Source organism: Gracilinanus agilis, chromosome 1 (assembly GCF_016433145.1).
Source record: "Gracilinanus agilis isolate LMUSP501 chromosome 1, AgileGrace, whole genome shotgun sequence".
Classification (NCBI taxonomy): domain Eukaryota; kingdom Metazoa; phylum Chordata; class Mammalia; order Didelphimorphia; family Didelphidae; genus Gracilinanus; species Gracilinanus agilis.
This window is the reverse complement of record NC_058130.1, coordinates 185,629,418-185,653,881: the sequence shown is the minus strand read 5'-3', so window position 1 is coordinate 185,653,881 and position 24,464 is coordinate 185,629,418. Positions and strand designations below refer to the sequence as shown.

At 36.7% G+C, this 24,464-nt stretch overlaps 1 protein-coding gene across 1 annotated transcript in view; it reads right to left on the bottom strand.

Moving 5' to 3' along the window:
- Positions 1-24,464, bottom strand: part of LPAR1 (lysophosphatidic acid receptor 1) — a 139,827-nt gene that overhangs the window by 83,531 nt on the left and 31,832 nt on the right. Inside the window, exon 2 of the mRNA XM_044659270.1 lies at positions 6,035-6,205. Within this exon, the coding sequence (XP_044515205.1) occupies positions 6,035-6,094 (60 nt within the window). The 5' untranslated portion in view covers positions 6,095-6,205. The remainder of the gene's footprint in view (positions 1-6,034; positions 6,206-24,464) is intronic.

Sequence of the window (24,464 nt, the reverse complement as noted above, 5' to 3'; positions counted from 1 at the left end):
TTGGATTGAGAGTCAAGAGGTCATTAAATCTAACTCCATTTTAAAGATAAGGAAACTCAGGTTCAAAAAGGAAAGGAAACTTGTTCAGGGTCATAACATTAGTATTTCTAAGGTGAGACATGGACCTATGTGTTTCTGACTCCAAGACTATCAAGTTAGCCACTAATCCATATAGCTTCTAGCTAACTAACAGTGAGAAAGAAGGCACTGGCTAATCAAGAAAGGAAATAAGGACTCATTGGGAAAAACCCTGATGCAGGGAAAGATTGAAGGCAAATGGAGAAGGGGATAGCAGAGGATGAGATGAACAGTATCATGGAACATGAACTTAGATAGGTTTTGAGAAATAATGGAGGATAGAAAGGCCTGGAATAACTATGGTTCATGGGATCATGAAGAGACAGATATGACTGAACTGAACATTTAAGTTTACAACATGACAAACAGAGAAATATGTATTATATGATTATATATATATATGCCATATCATATTATCTGCCTTTTGGGGGAGGGAAAAGGGTTGGAAGGGAAAGAGAGAACATGAATTACAAAATGTCAGAAAGTAAATACTAAAAACTATACTGGCCTTCAATCTAGAAAAAATGTTAAATGCTTAGTCTATATCCAAAAGAGCCCAAAGAAATAGGAAGAGGTCCTTTTAAAAATACATATTTTTGTGGTGACAAAAAAGTGTTAAAAACTACTAAGATACTTGTCAACCAAGGAATAGCTCAAGAAATTGTTGTATATAAATGTGATTGAATACTATCAAGCAGTAAGAAATGAGGAAATTGATTTCATAAAGAGATTTATATGAACTGATGCAGAGTGAAGAGAACAATTTACATTCTAATATTAAAATTATTTTTTAGAAAATGATTATTTTGAGGACATTTTTATAAACTGATGAATAAAATGAGGAGAATTAGAAGAAAAAATTATACAAAAATAGTACTTTAAAGGCAAACAATAAATTTTGGAAGCTGTAAAAAAAATAATGTTACTTCGATGACCATCCATGATTTTCAGTGGATGAATGAAAATATACTATCTACCTCCTGACTGAAAGATTAAGTGCAGATTAAGCACAGAATGAAAAAAAATCTATTTCTGAATGCAAATAATGAAGGAATATTTTGCTTGACTCTATAATGTCACAAGAATTTTTTTTCCCCAATAGGTGGTAGATAGAATGAGAGAAAAAAGATATTATAATTTAAAAAAATATTTTAATGATCAAGAAGTTGGGTAAGGAGAGGAATGCCACAGATGCAGAAAGCTGCATGCACTCTTTCAAAGAGAGAGCTATATTGTTAGATTTGCTTGTTTTATTTTGTTTCAAGTGATTTTTCAACAAGGGATAATCTAAAAATGTTTGTAACATAAAAACAAAGCACATCAATAAAACTTTAAAAATTTAAAGTTAAAAACAAAAGCCATAGACTATGAGAGATATAGTTGTTTGACCCTGTGCAGACAAATCCTATTTCATAGGCCTGCATTGGTCTAAATTATCTAAGATTCTGTTAAGATATCTTTGAACATGCCCTTGGCACTATGATTATAGTAATGGACAATCTATAAACATAGCCTACAGATCACTCATGGACCAGAGAAGATTGCTAATGGTTTCTACTCACTACTTTTCTATTTTCACCTTGTTCTGTTTCTAATGATCTCAGAAAGAGCAGGAATTAAATCCAAACTTGAACTGTATCCAAAGAGATATTGCAAACCTATGTTCATAGATAAGAGAATTATATGGGAGTGAATAGAAGTCACATGTATAAAATGTAAAAACATCTAACACTCTTCTAAAGCCTAAAAGTAAAATCTAGTGATAACCATTCCTTCAGAAAAGATTCCTTAGAACAAAGTTCTGACTGCTCTGGTGATCTATGCTGGGCATGAGAGAAAGGACAAAGATCAAATCTTGTTTCATATCTCAGTGTCTAACATAGTCTTGGTACATAAAAGGAGTTGTTTCCTCTGAGAAGTAATTAATAAAGACATGTAGGACTTTGGATCAGTTTTTCTGTGATCATTTACTGAACGCGTGGTCAAGCATTTTTGAACACCAAACAAATATTTATTGAGCACCAACTATGTGCTAGATGTAATACACTGCCTCTTTTCTCTACAAGCTTTCAGCCAAGCTATGAAGAAAATGCATGATTTGTCATATGGGATGGTTATGTGGGAAGGGAAGGGAGAGGAGGGAGGATATTCGGGATAACTATTTTTATGTAAGAAGTAAAATATCTCAGTAAAAACTAATCTTTAAAAATAAAATAGCACAGGCCACTATAATGTTGTTATGTTGTATTACTACCCAGCTATGCTAGTTCTGCCCATCTCCTGATTCTTGCACTCTCCCTCAAATCTCTCTAAAACAACAAAAACTTATTGTCTGAATTCATTGGCAATGAATGCTAGTATGGAAAGGAAATATTATCTTTTTCTCCTTATGCCTTTCAACTGCACTGCCTTCCCTGATGTGCAAACATTAGCAAGAAAAATATCATGTATGCACAATTATTCATTTTACTGGATTTGAATGTAATTATGTTCAACTTTCAGCCATAATTTTTATTTGTGACTTGTTCAGTACTGTCTGAATCTTCGTGACTTCATGGATCACAACACACCAATACTGTCCATGAGGTTTTCTTGACAAGGATACTAGAGTGGTTTGCTATTTCCTTCACCAGTGGAGGAGGGTAGAGGTTAAGTTCCTGGGGTGTATGCCCAGGGTCACACAGCTAGTGTCTGAGGCCAAATTTGAAATCAGGTCATTCTGACTCCAGGGCCAATACTCTTATCCACTGAGCCACTTCACTGTTCCACACATTCTTCATATTAATCTACTTACTGCCTTTCTATCAATATGTATGTAGCATACTTAATCATATGTCCTTTGCAATCAAGATTGGCTAATCTTATTTCACAAAAACTTCAAAATATCCCTGACAGAGTAATAGCTGCACAGGGCTTTGATAAAAAGCATCAAATCTCTTTTGCTATTTCATGGACAAGAAGATACTAGAAAAAACTCGAGGGGAGGGGAGGGCTGGGAAAAACAAATCCCCAGAGGTAAATTAAATGCTGAAGAGGTAGAGATTCCTTTACTAGAAAGAAAATTACATATAATATAGTTCTGGCACCAAACAGATTGAAATGTGAAACTCACATTTTAAAAATGTTAAATAACAATAACAATTTGATACACACTGCTTTGAGTAAGAATTCCTAGAATTTATAGGTAACATTTCAAACTACAAAAGGTTCTCATATTTCCCTCTACTGAAAATGGAGAAAACAAATAATAGTAAACATATGATATATCAAGTTGTCATCCCCCCACCTCATTGCCATTTTTAAAAAATGTGCTCTCTAGGGGAAGTTAGGTGGTACAATAGATAGAAAGCCAGGCCTAGAGACAGGAGGGTCTGGGTTCAAATCTGGCCTCAGACACTTCCTAGCTTTTGACTCTGGGCAAACCTCATAATCTCATTTTCCTGGGTCTCTCCTGCCTCTTGTTACTGTTTTAACAAAAAAAAGTTTTAAGGAAAAAAAAATTGTGCTCTATAGAATCCAACCAAAAAGCTCTGGTCTACAAAATTCTGTGCAGAAAAAAAATGTTTTCAATTCATTTATATCTTAGAAATATTTGAGGTCACACCAAATAATAGTTACAATGCTGAATTTGTAGTCAGGAAAAATAAGATTCAAGTTCTCCTTTGATTATTATTAGTGATTAGTGATTATTAGTGATTAGTGATAACCTCAGTTTCCTTAACTGTAAAATGAGAGGGTTAAGCCAGATATCCTCGAAGGTTCCTTTCAATTCTAAACCTATCATCCCATAGTCTCATATTTTTCACTTTAAGAGCAACTACCAACATGGCTGTCTTCTTCAGATTTAATTTTATTTGTTTGGTTTGAGTTTTTTTCTTATATAATAAAAATAACTAAAAGGCAATAAAATATGTTGGATAGAAGCCAAGACCTGGAGATGGCAAAACATGACTTCAAGTCCTGCTTTTAATACATATCAACTGGGGGCAGCTAGGTAGTTCAGTGGATTGAGAGTCAGGCCTAGAGACGGGAGGTCCTGGGTTCAAATCCGGCCTCAGACATTTCCCAGCTGTGTGACCTTGGGCAAGTCACTTGACCCCCACTGCCCACCCTTATCACTCTTCCACCTATAAGTCAATACACAGAAGTTAAGGGTTTAAAAAAAAAACATATCAACCATGTGATCCTTGGGCAAAGCTCCTCCCAGGCAAAGAAATGTCTATCTGTATCAATGGGAAAAGGTTCTAAGATACAAGTTCCCTATACTGACGAAAGTACAGGTCCCCATGAAAATAATAGTAATTAAGTTATACAAATATAGCTATTTGTATAGATAAAGAGATGAAAAAAAAACTAAGAGAGAAGGGGGGATGGGGCAGCTGGGTAGCTCAGTAGATTGAGAGCCAAACCTAGAGAGCAGAGGTCCTGGGTTCAAATATGGCCTCAGATACTCCCCAGCTGTGTGACCCTGGGCAAGTCACTTGACCCCCGTTGGCTAGCCCTTACCACTCTTCTGCTTTGGAACCAATGCACAGTATTGATTCCAAGATGGAAGGTAAGGGTTTAAAAAAAAAAAAGAAAAGAAAAAAGAACGTTGAGAAGGAAAATCAGGCTATGCTAAGAATCTGAATAAAAATGGGATTAAACTTCTTTGGTCAAACTATACTCTCTGAATTATTACTGATTACCTTTCTATAACTTCAGTATACTTCAAAAAATAATTGTTTATTGGTCAAAGGGTTTATTTGTTATAAGAGCAAAAGAAAAACAATTAAAGAAAATAAAAGAAATCCCTAAGTACAGTGAACAGATGAACTGGCTTAATAGGAACATATAAGACCAGGAAATAGGGTCACATTTATTCCTCATATATCCCAGTGAAGCCCAAATATACAAGACAGAGATAACAATGACCCTTACCTTCAAGTAGTAACTAAGTAAGCTAATATAAGTTTGAGGTTAAAGTATTTGCCAAGCACTCTGATCATTGAAAATCAAAACTTCCCTTTCAATAAGAAAGTCTTCATGTATTCAAAAATACTTATAACTATACAATTTGTAACAGTCAAAAATCAAAACAAACCAGATCAATTGGAGAATGGCTAAACAAAGAATGTAATGTGATGAATACAGAGAATCATGGAACGATCTATATGAACTGATGCAGAGCCAATGAAACAATATGCAAAGTAACTACAACACTGCAAATAGAAAGAATGGCACACTTAAAAAATCAAAAGTAAACAAAACAAAATTATAGTGACCCATTGGGACTCATATAAAAAATATGAAAAACCATTTCTATCTACCACTTTGTGGAGGTTGCAGGGTCCATCTATGTTTTAGGACTTTTTCAATGTATCAAGCACTTGTGTTTCCCTCCCTTTCAAAAAAAATTCCATTTGTTATATGGGATGATTCTCAGGGAGAGGAAGGGGCAAAGGATACATGAGATATGGGGTAGTAAGTTGGCATAGTAGATAGAAAGCTAGACCTGCAGCCAGGCTGAATGGGGTTCAAAACTAACCTCAGACACTTCCTAGCTATGTGACCTTGGGCACTCCAATAATTAGTATCAATTCTAAAAACAGAAGGTAAGTGTCTAAAAAAAAGGATACTCGAGACATTGTTGTGATGTAAAAAACACAAAATGTCAGTAAAAGCTTATTTAAAAAAAGAAAAGAAAAGCTTCTCGAAATATAATTAAATGCAGCTCTACCTTAGAAAGCTGATTTATTCATTATTTTTTTTGGTTATTGGACCTAAATGCATCTCTTTTGTAAAGAACTATTTTTAAAGGAAGAAATCTAAATATATCTCACATGAAGATTTTATGAGTTTTTGCTTGATTTTTTTTAAGCCAGTAAAGTGTTACATGTTTTCAGGAATCCTATCCAAATGTTCAGCAATGACTGATAAATTCTTTCCTAGTCAAATCTTGGTTTATGTTTCTTACCTCAATCACTTGTGGCTGTGACACCACCGAGAAGGGCACCACAGCAGAGGGAGCAGCCATGGTAGCTAAGGAGATGCACAGAAAGGTCTCCTCTTCAACACTGCTGAACTGTGAGTCCAAGTCCTGGTGTTACTGATCAAATACCAGTCATGCTGATAGAGTGCTTTGCACCTAGAAAAAGGAAAAGAAGATCTATCTTTAGAAAAATAGGAAAATCACACACCAGAAGAAAAAACAAAGCTATGGAAGGAGAAAATCAATTCCTCCCAATTATGTATCATAATGGAGTAGGTAGAATGTAAACCCATAGCCCAACAAACATTGGAGAATCATCTGCTATTTTTAGCATGGCTATATGGTTTTACATGTTGTATCTGTATAATATTTGAATAAATTTATATTTCTCTTGCTAGTATTTTCTGTGCACTCATTGTCAGAGCAATATGAAATCCATTTTCACATGAGGAAGGTAAGAAAAATATGTAAGATTAATTGAAATTTGGATTGTATTTACAACTGAAAGGCACTGATGAACTGTAACCAAACAATACTGAATGAGGAAAAGGATGTAAATGTAACATAGAAGGGGCCTAATTTTTTTTCCTTGAGCAACAATAGTTTCCTAGTCGATCTATTCAGCAAAATACTGGCAAAACAACATAATACCTTTGACTTTTAGTGAATTGAGGGGTGGAGGAAGGGTGGGAAATTATAGCTACAAAAAGTTAAAATGTAACCTTTTATAAACTGGTTGTGTAAGAAACTGAGTATTGTCTAAAACAATAAGCTTTCTATTGATCAGCATTCACCATAACTAGCTTTACCCAAACTCATCTTGCAGCTAATCTCTACCTTTCTTTATGCTATGCCATGCCACCATCAACTACCTCTTGCCCTCTCTGGAAAGAAAACAAGTCAATGAATTGTCCTCTGTATTTCTCTGACTTTCCTAATCTCCAAAACTCCCTTATGTGTATTGTCTTCCCTTATTATAAGGTTAAGCTTCTCAAAGACAAAAACTCTCTTCCTTATCTGTATTCCAGGTTGGCCTGTAGAAATAGAGTTCAATATCACCTTCTCTATCCCCAAATACTAGTGTGATCCTGGGCAAAACACAGCCTTATGGTGGCTTTGGTGCTGACTTGCATTGTTAGAGGGACTGAGTTTCCACACCCCTTCTTTCTCTAAATCAATGAAATCAGTTTCTAGTCTCTAGCCTTATTCACAACACCTAGCAAATTACCAGTCACATAGTAAGTGCTTATTAAAGCTTTTTCATTCATCTAGTCATGCTATAATAGGAAGTAATTAAGAACCTTTGGGTAATTATTTAGTTTCAACCTAAAACATGAAAAAATTGCTATAAAAAGTGAAATTTTGAAAAAAAAAACTCTCTAGAAAATGCTAACTTGGGGTAACTAGATAAAGTGAATAGAGGGCCAGGTCTATAGATGGGAGGTGATGGGTTCAAATCTGGCCTCTTACTTCCTAGCTGTGTGACCCTCAGCAACTCACTTAACTCCACCTAATCCCTACCATTCTCCTGCCTTGGGACCAATACTTAATATTGATTCTAAGACAAAATGTAAACATTTTTTTAAAAAGAAAGAAAATGCTAATCCATTATTTTCAAAAGGGAGTTTCTCAAATGTCCTACCAGAATGACTGCCTGAAATGAAGGTAGGCTACCTAGTTCCTCCATACCTACTTCAGAAAAACCCTGAGGTAAAGCAGCAGACCAAGTAAAGATCTAGAAATCTAATGAAAAACTATAACAAGTCACATATTCCACCCCAGAATACCAAAAAAAGTCAGCCAGAAGTCCAAGAGAAATAAAAGAGAGGGCTGTGCCAGCAAAGTCAGCACCAGGAGAATCACAGATGCAACAAGTGCCAGTGCAATATGTGTCTGTGTGTGTGTATAAAAAAAGTAACAGTTCTGCCAGTTATTTGATAACACAGCCTTAGGCAAGTAATTTAATCTCTTAAATCTTTAATCTCCACATCTCTTGAAAGAGTAGGTATATGAATGCATATATACCTATATATATGTATATAGGTATATATATATATGTGTGTGTGTGTGTGTGCTATATATACTCATATGTAGGCAATAGGTCAAGTATAGCCTACAAGGTTCTGTGTTGGAAGGCAACAAAGGTGGAGGGCTGTCCTAGAAAAAAAACAAAACCTAGTATTGAGACCTTGAAGGCCTCTGTAGTAGTTGAGCAGTAACAGAGAGCAGAATTAATTAGCCCAGCATTATACAGAGCTCAGACCCAGAAGGCTCAGATTTGAGGCTTCTCAGATGAAGCTAGAGAGGGTCCTGAAGATTCACAGTTCTGAATGACCCAAGTAAAACCAAACAATGAAAAAAACATAAAATATTTGACATCAATATAAATTATCGTGACCCTGGACAAGTCACTTGACCCCCATTGCCTAGCCCTTACCACTCTTCTGCCTTGGAACCAATACCAGTCTATAATCAATGCAACAGCCAAACATGATTCCAGAAGCTCATTGATAAAGAATGCTAACCACCTACTGATAGAGGGCTAGCAGTCTAAATAACCAGAATAATATTCGGAGTTTTGCATATCTGAGTTCCTTTAGCCAATGCATAAATTTGTTTTACCTAACAGCATTTCTGTTACAGGAATTCTGTTTTTGGTCTTTTTTTTTTTCAGTGTGGGAAAGAGGAAATGGAATAGAGGAGAAAATGCTTATTAGTTGAAAGATGGGGTGACAGAGGAACTCTTAGAAAATTGGGAAATAAATGAGTAGATTGCGGTATATGAATAGACATAACTAAAGACACAATTTCATAGAATCTTGGTTAGTATGAACTAATACAGAGTGAACAGAACCAGAACAATATATATAGAGGCAAAACACTATGAAGTCAAACATATTTAAAGGAAGAATACTGATCAAACAACGATTAACTATGTCTCTAAAGGACCCATAATGATGACCAAAAAAAGCCTTTGTCATACTTTTAATTGCAAAGAAATGAGTAAATTCAAGAGTACAAAAACCAAGACAGTTTTAAACATAACATCATATCAAGTTAAGGAGCATTCACTAAACACTGTGTGTGTTTGTGTGTGTGTGTCTGTGGCTGTGTGTTACCTATGTATGTGTACCTGTGTGCTGTTCTAAGCAGGAAGAAAAGTACAAAGAAAGGTAAAAAATAGTTGATGCCCTCAAAGAGCTCACATTCTAATATGAAAGACAACATGCAAACAACTATATAAATAAAAAGTATGTTAGGTGATTCAGTGGATTGAGAGCCAGGCCTAGAGACAGTAGGTCCTGGATTCAAAGCTGACCTCAGATACTTCCTAGCTGTATGACCCTTTCTTTACTCTCATTGCCTGGCCCTTACTGTTCTTTTGCCTTGGCACTAAGAGAGTATTGATTCTAAGGCAGAAGGTAAGGGTTTAAAAAAAAAAAAAAAGACATGTACAGATTAAATGGAGATAATCTCAAAAGGAAGGCACTAACTAGCCTTGTGGTGAACCAGGAAAAGCTCCCTATATACAGAAGGTAGGATCTGAGTTCAAACTTAAGAAGAGCCAGAAGGTATAGGTGAGGAAAAGAATATTCCAGGAATCTGAGACAGTGAGTGGAAAAGTTAAGTGTCAAGAGATGCAATGTCTGTTTTGTGCAAAGAACAGCAAGGAGGTGAGTGTCACTGAGAAACGGTCTAAGTTTAGGTTATAAAGGGCTTTAAAAGAAAGAAAGTAATAGGAAGCCACCGGGATTTATGGAATACAGAAATGGCATGGTCATACCAAGATTTTTTGCAGAAGGTAAGATGAGTTGAATATTTAAAGAAGCAAGAGAAACCAAAAGAAAGAAATAAGGAGGCAAAGGATTCCTTGAATGGGGGCAGAGTCAGGACAAAGACAAGGTGATGGATACTGAAAAATTGTTTTGAGGAACAGCAAGCAGATCAGTGTAGCTATACATAAAGTATATGAATAGGAGCAAAGTGAAAAGTCTGGAAAGGTTGATAGAAAGGGCCATATGGTTATGAAGAGATTTAGGATGCCAAATGAAGGAGTTTATATTTTATTCTAGAGGTAATAGGGAGCCAATGAAGCTCCTGGGGCAGGGGGTGATTATTAGTATGAAGTAAGAGTCATTGGATTGCTGAGGAAAAATTAGAATGGATCCCTTTGGTTTGTAAAACAAGTAGCAACAGAAGCCTTTAGGAATCCTCATTAGAAAAATATCTGTGAGGAAGGAAGAAAGGAAGAAGGAAGAAGGAAGGGAGGAAGGGAGGAAGGGAGGAAGGGAGGGAGAGGGAGAGGGAGAGGGAGAGGGAGAGGGAGAGAGAGAGAGAGAGAGAGAGAGAGAGAGAGAGAGAGAGAGAGAGAAATGTTCTTTTCTCATAGTAAAAAGTACTAAAGGATAAATAAATTTGAATATTTTCACAGTTGTACCCATTAATACATCACCACCAGATAATAAATTCCACACAAATTGAATATACAACTTTGAAAATATTTTAAAGCAAAACTAATAATGACACAATGACACACTAATACTATATAAATTTTTTTTAAATCTATCTCATTTGATCCTTACAAAAACAGCTTGTTGAACCTAGTATTCTCATTTCCAAATTATGCAAAACTAAACAGAAACTCAGAAAGAATAAGTGACTCCTGAAATAAGGGGAAAAGTAACCAAAGAGCAATGACTCAAGCCCATGTCTGTTTTTCTTCTATCCTCCTAAGCTCTCAGTTTTACTGACTGTCTCCTATACCTGGAATGCCTCTTCATCTCTGTTTCATTGTTTCCCTGGCTTCCTTCAAGCCCCAGCTAAAATTCACCTTTCCTCAAAAAGCATTTCCTGATCCCCTTAATTCTAGTGCATTCCTTCTGGTGATTGTTTCAAATTTTCCCCTTACATACTTGTTTATACATACTTGCTTCCATTTGTACACAGTTATCTCCCCATTAGACTCTGAACACCTTAAGAACAGGACCCTTATTTACCTTTCTTTGTAACTCCAGTGCCTTGCACAAGCTTAGCTTGGCACATCATAGTCATTTAATAAATGTTTACTGATCAACCAATTGACTTGCTATCTTCAAATAGAGAAAATATCAATCAAAATAAAAAACAATAATAATTTTAGATTTTTTTTAACATTCCTTAACTCTTAGATTTGACATATTTTCCGAAGGAGTGATAAGAGTTTTAAAAGAGCTATACAATCCATCTTAAAGATATACCTGAGTGGCATAATTAACATTATAGATCATTAGTCTAATTTTGCACAAGGGAAAAACAACTCATTCTACAAAAATATATTTCAAAAAACAGTAAAGACAATATAAGACAGTGAGGACAATAGAAACTTTCCTGAGATTGAAGTGTATCTGGTAAACTGTGTTCTTAATGATCCCTCTTCCCAAAATCTTATGTAAAACAGCCCTTAGTTGCCTCCCTTTTCAGACAGAAAGATTTGGCATTGCATTGCTCCTGCTAAGAGTGAATCATGTTTCTCTCAGTGGTTAAGCTTTAATTCCTTCTCCCCATCTGTGGAAACTAATTACAATGCATCTTAATTACCAGTCCACATAAACACTCATACTGAACCAGACAGGATGACAAAAATGACAATTCCAAGCACAAATGCCATTTGGTCTCTAACAGGGTAAGATGGCTTACTTTGATGTATTTGCTACTGCTTCCATAGATGAAAGGACTATGTCAACTGCAACAGTCCACAGAAATTTTTAAAGAAACACACTCCTCTTTGTACCCAAGTCTACTGTTTCCTTAGGCTCCCTAACCTCAAACAGCAGCCCCACAAAGCAGGTTAGAGATTCCCTTACCAACCAGCTGAGTGACTCCTGCCAAGATGTCAGGAAATGAGTTTAGGAGTTATCCATCGGGCTGGATTCCAAGAAAATGAAACACATCCACAATGTCTGCTCTAACTTTCATTTTTATACTGTATTGACCTCATCTACATATGTTTATCAATTATGATCATAACTCATGAGCATATTATTCCAGCCTCACCCAGCAACCCCTCCTATCATATTAAAAAAAAAAATAAGGTTCTTTCAGGGTTATGAGAATCGTTCCATAGTACAGCAATCAAACGTGACAATATGCGAGGATTACACAAGTCCAAGCAAAACAAAATGGAATGCCATTTGCAAAATCAGTCATGACTTTAAAAGATGACAAGCTATATGAAAGCATCACCGTGACATAACTCAAAGTTAATTTAGAACGTAATATAAATTAGATCTAACTTTAAGCCCCAAACACAGAATTATATTAACAGAAGTAGCCTTGGAAATAATTTTGTCCAATTTTATCTCGAAGAGAAGAAAATAAAGAAAAGTTCAAGTGGCTTACCTAGAAATCACAAAACTATTTTTTGCAATAGAAAGTACAACAGAAATAAACATTTTGTACAAGAACCCTTGGAAATTAACAAACATCATTAAAAGGCATAGCAAACATGTCAGCTACCAACAAATTTAGCCCCCAAAAAACTACTGATAAGAACAGGTGACTGGGGCAGCTAAGGTGGCTCAGTCATTAGAGAACCAAGACTAGAGACAGGAGGTCCTGGGTTCAAATGTGACTTCAAAAGATAACTTCAGACATTTTCTGGCTATATGACCCTGGATATGTCACTTAAGATCCATTGCCTAGCTCTTACCACTCTTCAGTCTTGGAACTGTCAACTTGGAATCTAGAAAAAATCTAGAGTTTGTAGCAACTGAAGATCTGGAGACTTCCAAGTTTGTCCTTGTCACATGAAGATTCACCAGAAGGAAGGTCTCAGACTCACAGGTTTCAGACCCCGGAAGTACTAAGTGGTGGGGCTAGCAGACTTAATCAGATGTTAAGTGCCCTTTTGTCCTGGTAGTTTCTCCCCAAAGCATTGGGATCCTTTCCCAGGTAGCCCAGCCCTAGGCTGGATCTTTCCTTTTTGTATCCATTATAAAGCATCAGCCTCTCCCTGATAATCCTGTCTTGAACTTCTCATTTCCTTGTAGCCATTGTAAAGCCAATCAATCATACTCCCCAGTCCCCAGTTCCCCAATAAGTTCCATCATCTAGCCTGGTAATTTCTCCCAGGGATACTGTTGCCAGAGTGCCAGAGCCTTTGGTTCTGTGTGGTTTGGGGCACTTAACTCTGTTGTGGAGGCCTAAATATTGAACATTATCCCTCTCCTGATTAAAGATTTGGTTTTTCTGACTATTTAATAGTTCTGTGTTTTTTCCTAAGTTAGAAGAACGAATACTAAATATCTGTTCTAAAACAGAAGGAAAGGTTTTAATAAATAAAAATCCTACTATGTGTCAGGCACTGTGCTAAGTTCTGGGGATACGAAAGAATGGTCAAAGTTCATGCTCTCAAGAACCTCACAGTCTAAGGCAGAGAAGACAATATACAATTATTTTACACTAGCACCCTCAATGTTCAATGGCTGGTGGCTCATGGACTTTCTCTCCCAGTTCTCCTCTGCTCACATCCTTCAGTAAATCAGAGATGAATAGTCTTCTCAATTACCAGAAGTTCAAGTTTCACTCAAATATTCATTTTAATAACTCAGAGTTATATAGCACCTGCCAAGCTGGGAGGTCAATATTATTATCCTCATTTATCTGAAGCTGGCAGAGACTGCTTGCTCAGTGTCACATCTACTAAGCTCTGGGACTGAATTTGAATTTACATCTTTCTAACTCCAGGCCCAGAGCTTATCTAGCAGGTCACCTGGATGCCTATTCCACCTCCAAGTCCTTGACCTCCAAAATTCTCTGGGATCAGTCTTCCAGTCCTTTAAAATCTCCCCGTACTCTCAGGTTATCATCTCTATCTTCTCTCCTCCTTTTCTTTTATAGCCTTGACTCAATAGTAAGCAATTTCTACACAGATATCATCTGCCCCTTGGTCCCCTCCTCTGGACCAGCCTGCTTATCTCTAGCCCCTGGGTCACTCCTAGGGTCTGCTGTCTTTACTCCTCCCAGCCAAGAAACCACTGAACAATAACAAAAATGTCACCAAACTGCACTATCTGGGTCCACTAAAAATTTGTAACCTCAACCAGGTCCACATGCTTTTGAAGTGCCAGTCCCCAGTTATATCCCTGGCATGAGTCATCTTAAAGAGTGAAATGCTTTGATATTATGAGACCTAAAGACATTCAACTTAAAGAACTTAAATCCAATTTATCCAAGAGTCAAAAAACATCACCATAGTGATATTATTTTGGTGCACCTCAAGCATGAAGGACAACAATCAACCTCAACCCTTGCAATCAGGCTTCCTACCTAATACTCTATTTGCAACCGCTTTCTAAAAGGTTGACAATGATCTCTTTATCACAAAAAACCAACAGCTTTTCTCAGTCCTCATACTCCTTGATCATTTCAAATGGCTGACCACACTTTCCATTCTGTGTACTCTCTTCTTTTTACACCGATCAGTAACTGTTTCCTCTGGTTTCTCTGTATGATAGATCTCTTTTTCAATCTCATTGATTCTTTCTCCTTTTGCTCCCTTAGCATATGCATCCGCCTTCTCCTTCTTTAGCACCTTTTTCCTTTCTCCAAAATAATGTATTTCCAAGGCCTTAATGATTACTTCCATGCAGATGATTTCCAAAATTTATATATTATGCTCTGATCTCTCCCCTGAGTTCTAATCTCTCGTTTCAAAATACCAACTTAACATTGTCACTGAGATGTTATCTATAGGATAAAATACAGACTTCTTAGAGTTTGGAATATAAAGTCCTTTGCAATCTAATGCCATTGTACTTTTCCAACCTTATTTTTCTTGGCTCCCCTTCATGGCACACAGTGTGCTAGCTTCAACTTTGTCCTGTTCTTTTCTACTTCGGTGCATTTCTAAACTTTATCCCAACCTGCTCAAATCAATCCCTTCAAGGTCAGCTCAGCTCAGCACCAACCTTAAAGTTTTCCCTGATCTACTCAGCTGAAGTTGATCATTCCACGTACAATTTTCCTAAAGCTTTCTGTTTGATCTCTCCCATCATGATTTATCTTGAATCATACTAATTTGTGTTCATTTCATGCTTCATTTCTTCTTAGGTTATAAATTCTTTTATGGCAGAGACTAGGTGGTTTTTCATTTTTGTATCTGCAGTTCTCAGCATAGTGCCTTACATCAAAGAAGGCACTGTACCCTATGAGCAAAACAGAATTGCAATAGCTCAAAGGAAACATGAGACACACAATTTAGAGACATCTCCATCCCAAATGTTCATATGGACTCTTTGTGCCCAACCTGTGGTACAGTCTGCCAAACTAGTATTTCTCTGATCAGTCAGTTAGGACATATTGTACATTGACCCCTACACAGTGATGCCATTTTGGTCCTCTTCGAGTATGAAAGACAACAGTGAATTAACCAACCAATCAACATATAGTAAGGGATTATTAACAAATGCTAGCTAAATTTAATTTCCTCCTTGTTGGTCTGATTGAAGAAATTTGGAATAGACATGATAGTTGTCTTCAGTTAGTTGAAGGGTCCTCACGTGAAGCAAAGGTTAAATCTGTTTTACCTGAGCTCAAAAGATAAATCGAAAGGACCTGTGTGTAAATAGAATTAGCCAGATCCCATTAATAGTCAAAAATCTACTCAACCCAGGCATGCTAATGATGTCACTCCCACCTCCCTTAGTGGGGAGGGGAGACGAGTTACCCACACGTGACAATAAGTAACAAATCAAGAATAAGGGACTGCCCTTTGGGCAGTCCAAATCAATGTAGAAACTGCCATTTGTCCATTTGAATTAGAGGTGGACCACAGGAAGTGATGAAAGACATGATCTCTTTAAGTAAGTGAGTGAACTTCCTGTGGGGGCAGTTGTCCTCTGGAACTGGAGGAAGAAGCATCTCCTGAGACCACCTATATAAGGAAAAAACTTGCTATCTACTAGAGGGCCATACAAACTGGGGAAATAGTTCTCTTTCACTAGAAATTTCTAAGCAGAAGATGGAGAACCATACACTGATGATATTAAAATAGAGATTTTTGCTCTGCTGGGGAATTGAACTAGATGGCCTTGGAGGTAATAGCATATGGCTCTCCTGTAACATTTTTTAAATTAATGATAGTACCTGAAAGACCTCATTATTACACTGTTTGACATATAACCTAGCCCTGCAGTATAGCTCCTGAACTTCAGAAGGTGAGATCCTTTGAAAAGTTGAGCAAAGGAAAACCAAAGCAGAGAATCATCAGCATCTAAATTATACTGTGAGTCCCAGAGAGCACATAAAAGAGAGCAGAATTAATATAAGCCTACAAAGTCACAGTAGTACCCAAAGCAGAGAGAGCAATGGTGATCATGATGAGCAAGGGAATTTAAAGTTTCTCTAGGAAAAAGAAATAGAAATCATAGAATGGTCTTGAGTCTGTACCTCTAAAAAGCATTCTTTTCCTCTTATTTTCCATCTAAGTTTTTCTATGATGCTGAATTAGAATATGCAAAGGTTGAAAAAGAAAACTTGTGTAACACCACAAGTCATATTTATCTTAAAATCCAATCTCTGCTTGCCATTGTGGAAAGTGCACCATCTTCATTATAATGTCCCTAATATATATATATATAAAAAAACATAATATAATGATTTGTATGTAACAAATATGGATATAGCATATATCCAAGAAGACTTCATCTCATATGCTCTTCATATCATTTCTCCCTCTCCCAGATATTAGGATCAGCTTTTCCATTTGCTACTTAGATATTTCCAATCAGCCATCTTCTTCCCTTTGTCAGTTTTCTGTTAGGAATCCTTTCATTCTTTCCATATAGCATTCAGCTGATAGCTTAAGAGAACAAAACTCAATGAACGACACCCTTCTATCCCAAGAATATGAAACAAAGATTCCAATAATAATGCTTTAGAGATAACATTTTTATTTTTTCTAGACCTGTGATTTCATGAATGTAAGGAACTTTCCTACATAGGGAGACTCCATCATTGTGAATACATAACTCTTTCACAATTTATAATCTTAGTGAGCTGCCTAGAGCACTGGAGAGGTCATATGTGGTTTGTCCAGGGTTACACAGCCAGTACATGTTAGAGGCAGGGCTTGCCTCCAGGTTTTCCTGACTGTAAGCTGGCTATCTGCTAGCTGTGGGATCCTTTCTTTTATTATTTCTACATACTTCTAACAAATTTGAGAAAAGAATAATCTGCTGATGTGTTATTTTGACTGTATATTTCTTTGGCCTCAAAACCATTAGGATAAGATAATTGAATTTCATTATTGAAAAGCTATATATAATCTCTTCCTCCTTAAAGGCAATGCTTCAAGGGAGGCATAACAACATCTTGTCACTGTCCAGAATAACTAGAAATCATTCTTTAGCAGAGGATTCCATCCCAGATCTGCCATCACTACACACTGAGGAAAACACTGATCCCATTCACAGAGACCCCAATACTTCTGGCTTCCAGGGTCAGACTGGTTATAGAAAATCACACAAAGCAGAGTGTTGCATTTCCCTAGGGAGCAAAGGTGAGGGGTCAGTAAGGAATGATTTGTATGTAACAAGGGTATCAAGTGAAGTTCACTTTCACTGATCCAGATTGGATTAGTACTCCAAAACAAGCAAAAGGAAGAATTTTACCTTGTAACTAAACTAGAGAGATAGACAGCCCAAGCATAGGAAAGTACCAAAAGCCTTCATTAGGCTTGAAGAATCTGTTCTAACAATTTGTCCACAAATGGAAATCCATACATTCTTCTCCCCTCAATGGCTCTGCCTTTTGCCTTTCCCCAGTAGGTCAACAAACCCTAGGGACAGAGAGAAAAGGAAGAGAGAGACAAGGCAAGGGGGAAGGGAAGCTTATTTGCAGACATAGTACTGAATATCAACTAAACCAGATGTGATTGACAGATTGTTATGTTTTGCTGAACATTTTTTTAATTTCCATTTTCTTTTTCAAATTTTATATTTAAAATAAGGGATTCCTTGCTTTGTAGGGAGGGATTCAGCTATTTTGGTTCTCACTGTGAAGTTAAAGTTAATGAAATGAGTACATTTCCTATATCAATTATATTTATCAAAAAATAAACCCCAATTTACCACTAGCAATAGTCAATTAAATTCTCACCCCTTGAATAAATCTTGAAATGCTACAACAGAATAATTTCCTGTAAATAGTAGAAATAACATATTTTAAAAGAGAAATTTTCTGGAAACTGACAACTAGATACAATAGCAAAATATTTTTAAATAAAAATGGTGAATGTGTAAACCTGAGAAGTCATTCCAACCAGAAAATACAATAATCACATATTTAAAAATAAATGTTGCGGGGGCAGCTGGGTAGCTCAGTGGATTGAGAGCCAGGCCTAGAGACAGGAGGTCCTAGGTTCAAATCCGGCCTCAGACACTTCCCAGCTGTGTGACCCTGGGCAAGTCACTTGACCCCCATTGCCTACCCTTACCACTCTTCCACCTATAAGTCAATAAACAGAAGTTAAGGGTTTAAAAAATAAAAAAATAAAAAATAATTGGAAAAAAATAAGGTATGCTTAAATATAGAAAATGTTAAAAAAAAAATAAATGTTGCATAAAAGCAAAAAACAAAGATGTTTTTAAAAAAAACTTTGCCTTCCATCTTAGAATCAATTTTATGTATTAGTTCTTAGGCAGATGGGCAGTAAGGTCTAGGCAATAAGGGTTAAGTGACTTGCCCAGAGTCACACAGCTAGGAAGTGTCTGAGGCCAGATTTGAACCTAGGACCTCCCATCTCCATGCCTGACTCTCTATCCACTAAGTCACCAACTTTCCCCAATAAGAATTTTTTTTTCCCAAAGGAAGAAACAAACAAAAAAACAAAAAATCAGTCATAGACATATTTACTCTTCACTTTTTTTTTTAACTTGTCCTTTTCTTGACCCAGGTGACATGTGACTATATTTGCCCATCTTCTTTTTCTTTTCCCTTCTCCTTATCAAGAAAGAAGTAGAAGGGGCAGGTAATTAGTTCAGTGGATATAGAGCCAGGCCTAGAGAAGGGAGGTCCTGGGTTCAAATCTGGCCTCAACTACTTCCTAGCTGTGTGACCCAGGGCAAGTCATTTAATTCTAATTGAATAGCCCTTACTACTCTTATTTGAAACCAATATTTAGTATTGATTCTAAGAGGGAAGGGAAGAATTTTTTTTTTTAAAGAGAGAGAGGTAAAAAGTATAGAAGGATGCAATAACCTCCATGGACTGGACAAAGGAATGAGCAAAGAATAAAAGAAACAACAGTGGGCTAGACTCTAGAGAGCTGAGTTTTTTTCATTCTGGCTCTACCACTACCTCCCTCTAATTTGGAACAAGATCATTAATCCAGGTTTCCGTTTTCTCCTGGACTGAAAGGGAAAGGCCAAGATTTATAGTCATTAAAACTAATTCCAATACCTTAAGTAGTTTGGCAGAGAATAAGTTACACATATCCATGCACATCAGACACTAATGCATCTATGTTATGCAAATTATAAATATTGTCATCAAGGTGGGTTGGTATGGCCACCATGAATATTTTTAAAATATGAATTAATAACCTCTACATCAGAATTTAAACTCCATATCCATTTTCTGGGCATTTTCACAGCCTTGGAATACTCCTTCTCCTCATCCCTGCTAAAATCCTGTCTTCTATGAGGAGTCTTTCTCAGTTCTCCTTCATCTTGGTGCTTCCCCTCAAAATGAATAGAGTGCTGGGCCTAGACTCAGAAAAACTCATCTTCTTGAGTTCAAATCTAGCCTCAGATACTTACCAGCTATGTGATTGGGGAGGGGGCAAGTTAATTAATCCTGTTTTGCCTCAGTTTGCCCAACTGTAAAATGAGGTGGAGAAGGAAATGGCAAACCACTCCATTATCTTTGCCAAGAAAGCCCCAAATGGGATCACAAAAAGTTGGACACAACTGAACAACAATATATATTTTGTTTGTACATTAATTGTTTCTATATTGTCTTCCCCATTAGATGTGAGCTCCCTGAGAGCAAGAGCTGTTTTCTGCCTTTGTCTGACAACCCAAACAGGGATGGCAAACTTTTTATAGACTGAGTGCCCAAACTACAACCCTCACATTGCCTGTGAGACCCCCACCTTATGCTAGACAGGGGAGGGAGGAAAGGCTCCCATTGGGCTGCTGGGCAGAATGGCAGTCACGTGAGAAATGTCCTCAGGCACCCATGGAGAGGGGAGGGGAGCAGCTCCCTCCAGCATGCTCCATTATAAGTGCCATAGGCTCGCCAATACAGACCTGGCACTTAGCCCAGTGCCTAGCACATAGTAGGTGCTTAATAAATGTTTACTGACTGAATGGCAGAAGGGGCTTCTGTAACTCTTTTAAACTCTCACTTTCTGACTTAGAACCAATACAAGGCAAAGAGTGGTGAGGGCTAGACAATTGGGGTTAAGGGACTTGCCTAGGATTACACAACTAGGGAGTGTCTGAGGTAAGATTTGAGCCCAGATCGTCCCAGCTCCAAGACTGGTGCTTCATCTTGCTTCTGTAATTTCTTAAAACCTACTAAGATGGGCAGGTGCTGGGAGAAAAAAAGAAGTCTTTAATACTTAATAATTCTGATTTACATCACATCTCAGTTAACAGAAAAAACCAAATTGATTTCTGTATGAGAGGGAAGGGAGAGGGGGACCCAGGTGACAAGAGAATTGGGATCTCTATCACACCACCCAGGAAAAAGAAAGAAGCCTAAAAATTTTAAGTAAGATCCAATATAAGGAAAAGGGTTATCTCATATAAACACTGCCTTGCATCTCAGAAGTAGGGAGTTAAACCGGAAAGAAAGGGGGTGGAAAAAGAAAGAAAAGTTGTCCTTTATATGAACCAAAGAAATCAATGGGCTTTCCAGTTTAGAGTCTAATTTTTCATTTCGCTTAGAATTATATTTCCATAATCCTGGCTCCTTTTTTTTTCCCTGCTTAGTTGATTAGATGATTTTCTAATATTCAAGAGAATTACAACACTGGAAAGAAATTGAGGAGGCAGCAATGTGTTCTTCTCATCTTCCTCCCCATCAACCACTTTCTCATCTCCAAAGAGGAAATGAGTTCTGGGCCTGTGATTTCATTGGTACCAAGAACTCCAGGCTAAGGAAACTCCCTTTACTAATGTAAGTTGGCACTCTCTAAAACTATAAAGAACAGAGTTGTCTAGGCACTAAAACTGTAAGTAACTTGCCCAGGGCATATAGCTAGTATGTGTCAGAGGTGAACCTTATGCCCAGCCCAGGTCTTCTGGGTTTTGAGGATAGGTCTCTATCCACTGAGACATGCTGCTTCTTCTATAGTTTCTCACTTACTCAGAAGAAATAAATAATAATGCGAGCCTCACTGAAGAAGCTCTCATTTCTTTGCCTTCAGTCAAGAGATATAGGAAGCTAATACATTCTGGTCCTTAAAAAGAGGTTTTGTATTTATCTTCAACAATTTACATGGACTCCAGGCAAAAATACACCTATATAATACTTTTTATGTGCATGCATGTGTCAGATTCTCTCCTTCAATATGCCTAGTGGAAACAAAACCATAACTGGTCATGCCAAATGTATGAAATTTCAGGTTATATGTCTTCTTCTGAGTAGAGTCAAGGAGTTTATGGCCAGAGCATGTTTGTTTCAATTAGTGATCATCTAAAACTTCAGAGTTCTAGCAAAGATAGAAAATTTTAAAGCTATTAAAGTGTTATAAGGGGGCAGAGGTAGGTGGTAAAGTGGATAGAGCACCTGAACTCTAATCCCACTCAGATACCTAAGTTATGTGTGGCCCTGGGGAGGTCACTTAACACTCACAGATTCTTCATCTGTAAAATTAACTAGATAATAAAATCACAAACCACTCTATTGTCTTTGCCAAGAAACCCCCAAATGGGGTCATGAAGAGTCAGATATGACTGAAAATGATTGAACAATAAGAACATTGGACTTTCTGATACTATGTAAATCAAACAGAAAATCTGGTCATCAGGGCTAAAATGTAATGGGCAAAAGGGCACAACAATAAAATACAGGACAAAGTCCATCATTTCAGAGTCATGATAGTAAATATATAGTAAACACATTTTTTTAACCCTTACCTTCTGTCTCAGTATCCATACTATGTATTAGTTTCAAGGCAGAAGAAAGTTAAGGGCTAGGATATGGGGGTTAAGTGATTTGCCCAGGATCACACAGCTAGGACATGTCTAAGCCCAAATTTGAACCAAGGGCCTCTCATCTCCAAGTCTGGTGCTCTATCCAATGAGCCACCTAGCTTCCCTTATAGTAAACACTTGATACATTTTTCATCTATGGAACTCTCTCTGATATCTCAAAACTTTACAAAATTCATGTAAGATTTCACATAAGTAAAAAATTCTAATAAACAAATGAACCAAATTACATAACTTTTAATTTTTAAAAAGCATTTAAAAAACACGCTCCAATAGGTAAAATAAAACATTTCTTAGAGAGGGTTTTTACAAATCAGAACTAAGAGGATTAACGGTGCCCATAATTAAATTTAGTTTAAACTTTGGAATAAAAAGGCTAGAAGATACTGTTACGATTTATTCTTGCTTCTGACAATTAAGTTTTGTCCTTGGAGGAGACAGGAAAAAGGTGTCTCAGACAAAGTCACAAGAATTAGAAGGCACATTGCCAAAAACCAACTAGGTCTCATTGAAAGGAGAAGTCTGGTCCACAAATAAAAAAGAACATGCAGTATCAAGCTTAAAAAAAAAAAAGTTGCTATCCAAATAAGACTAAGACATTTTAGGAAGATCCAATATATCTACTTCAATGTGATATGGTACAAATCACTTCTCATTGCATTAAATATGGAAATGTGACGAAGTACTATATTCTTTAATGATTAAATGTTAAGATTGTGGAATTTCCTCTGCCTACCAATGAGACTAATCTCTTCCAGATGTTGTTTGGCCACAATTCGCTATTCAAAAAATATGAAAGCTTCATTTATTTTCAAAGCTCAACAGAGAAATAAAAAAAGCTTACTTCATAGTCTCATTTTTAAATGAAAGGCCCTTTGGCATCAACTCCTTTATTTTACATAAAAGAGAATGAAGGCCAGAGAGGTTAAGGGATTTTCTCCAGATCACACAGCTAGTTAAGTCAGGACCAGAATTTCGGTCCTTGATGACTCTATCCAGAGCTCTTCCAACCACAATATATCCAAAGGTTACTGTTTAATCTAGAGTAAAGAATTTTTTAAGTAGCTTGTAAGATCAGTCTACCATTGATGTCCATAAAATCAAAACTCTTTTAAAAATATACCTCTTCCCAGTATTTTCTAATGCACCCAATTCACCGAAATAAGACAAATGGGACATTTCATTTCCTCTATTGTCTTAAAAACATAGTTTCTCTTCTAAGTATTTACTGTTCAGTGATGTCTTTCTTAAATTAAAAAAAAAAAAAAAGCTAGAATACTTTTGAATCAGATATTCCACTGTCAGTTACTAAGGTAATTTACACACACACACACACACACACACACACACACACACACACACACACGCTCACTGTGTACCAAAATGTTTTTAAAAGCAATTTTTGTAGCAAAATCTGGAGATAAAGTAATTGTTCATTGATTTGGAAATAGCCAAACAATTGTGGTTTATGGTGGTAAAAGAGTATAGGATAGTCCTGTAAGAAACTCTAAGTAGGAGAAATACAAAGAATCAAAAGAATTAATATAAACTGATACATAGTGAAGTAAGTAGAGCCAGGAAATCAATCTATCCAATGATTTTAGCAAGTAAATGGCAAGGAAAAACAACATTCAAAACTGAATGCTGTAAATGTGAGAATGGCCAACTTTGGCCCCCAAAGGGATAGAAGTGACCTTCCCTTTGCTTCTTCACAGAGGTGGGGAGATATGGAAATGTAACTGTATATAATATTATACGTCTTTGTTGGTTGATCTTTCTAAATTTTTCTCTTTTTTTTTTTTGTTATAAGGGGTGGGGGTTGGGGGAGGAAGAATCACTGGGAAATATAAGTGAAAGGAAAAAAAATATCAGTGACAATTCACTTTTTTAAAACAGCAAGATTGGAAGGAAATTAAAAGAAAAAATATCCAAAAGAATGTTTTGTTTAGCTAATGTATAGGCTCTTCTTCGATAGTTTGAGCAAAAATATGAAGACAAGTCCATAGGATTCACTTAGTCATAGGAAATCTCATTTCTAGAGAATTCACATATATTCTCTTACACAGCTTCAAGATCTATCAACTTTTAAACTGTCTCCCTCACCTATATAATATTCTTAACAGTAAAACATTTTTCAACCTCTATTCAGTACCATGTTGGGCCACCCCAAAATTCAGCAATTGACTGCTTCTCAGATTACATGGTCTGTGGCA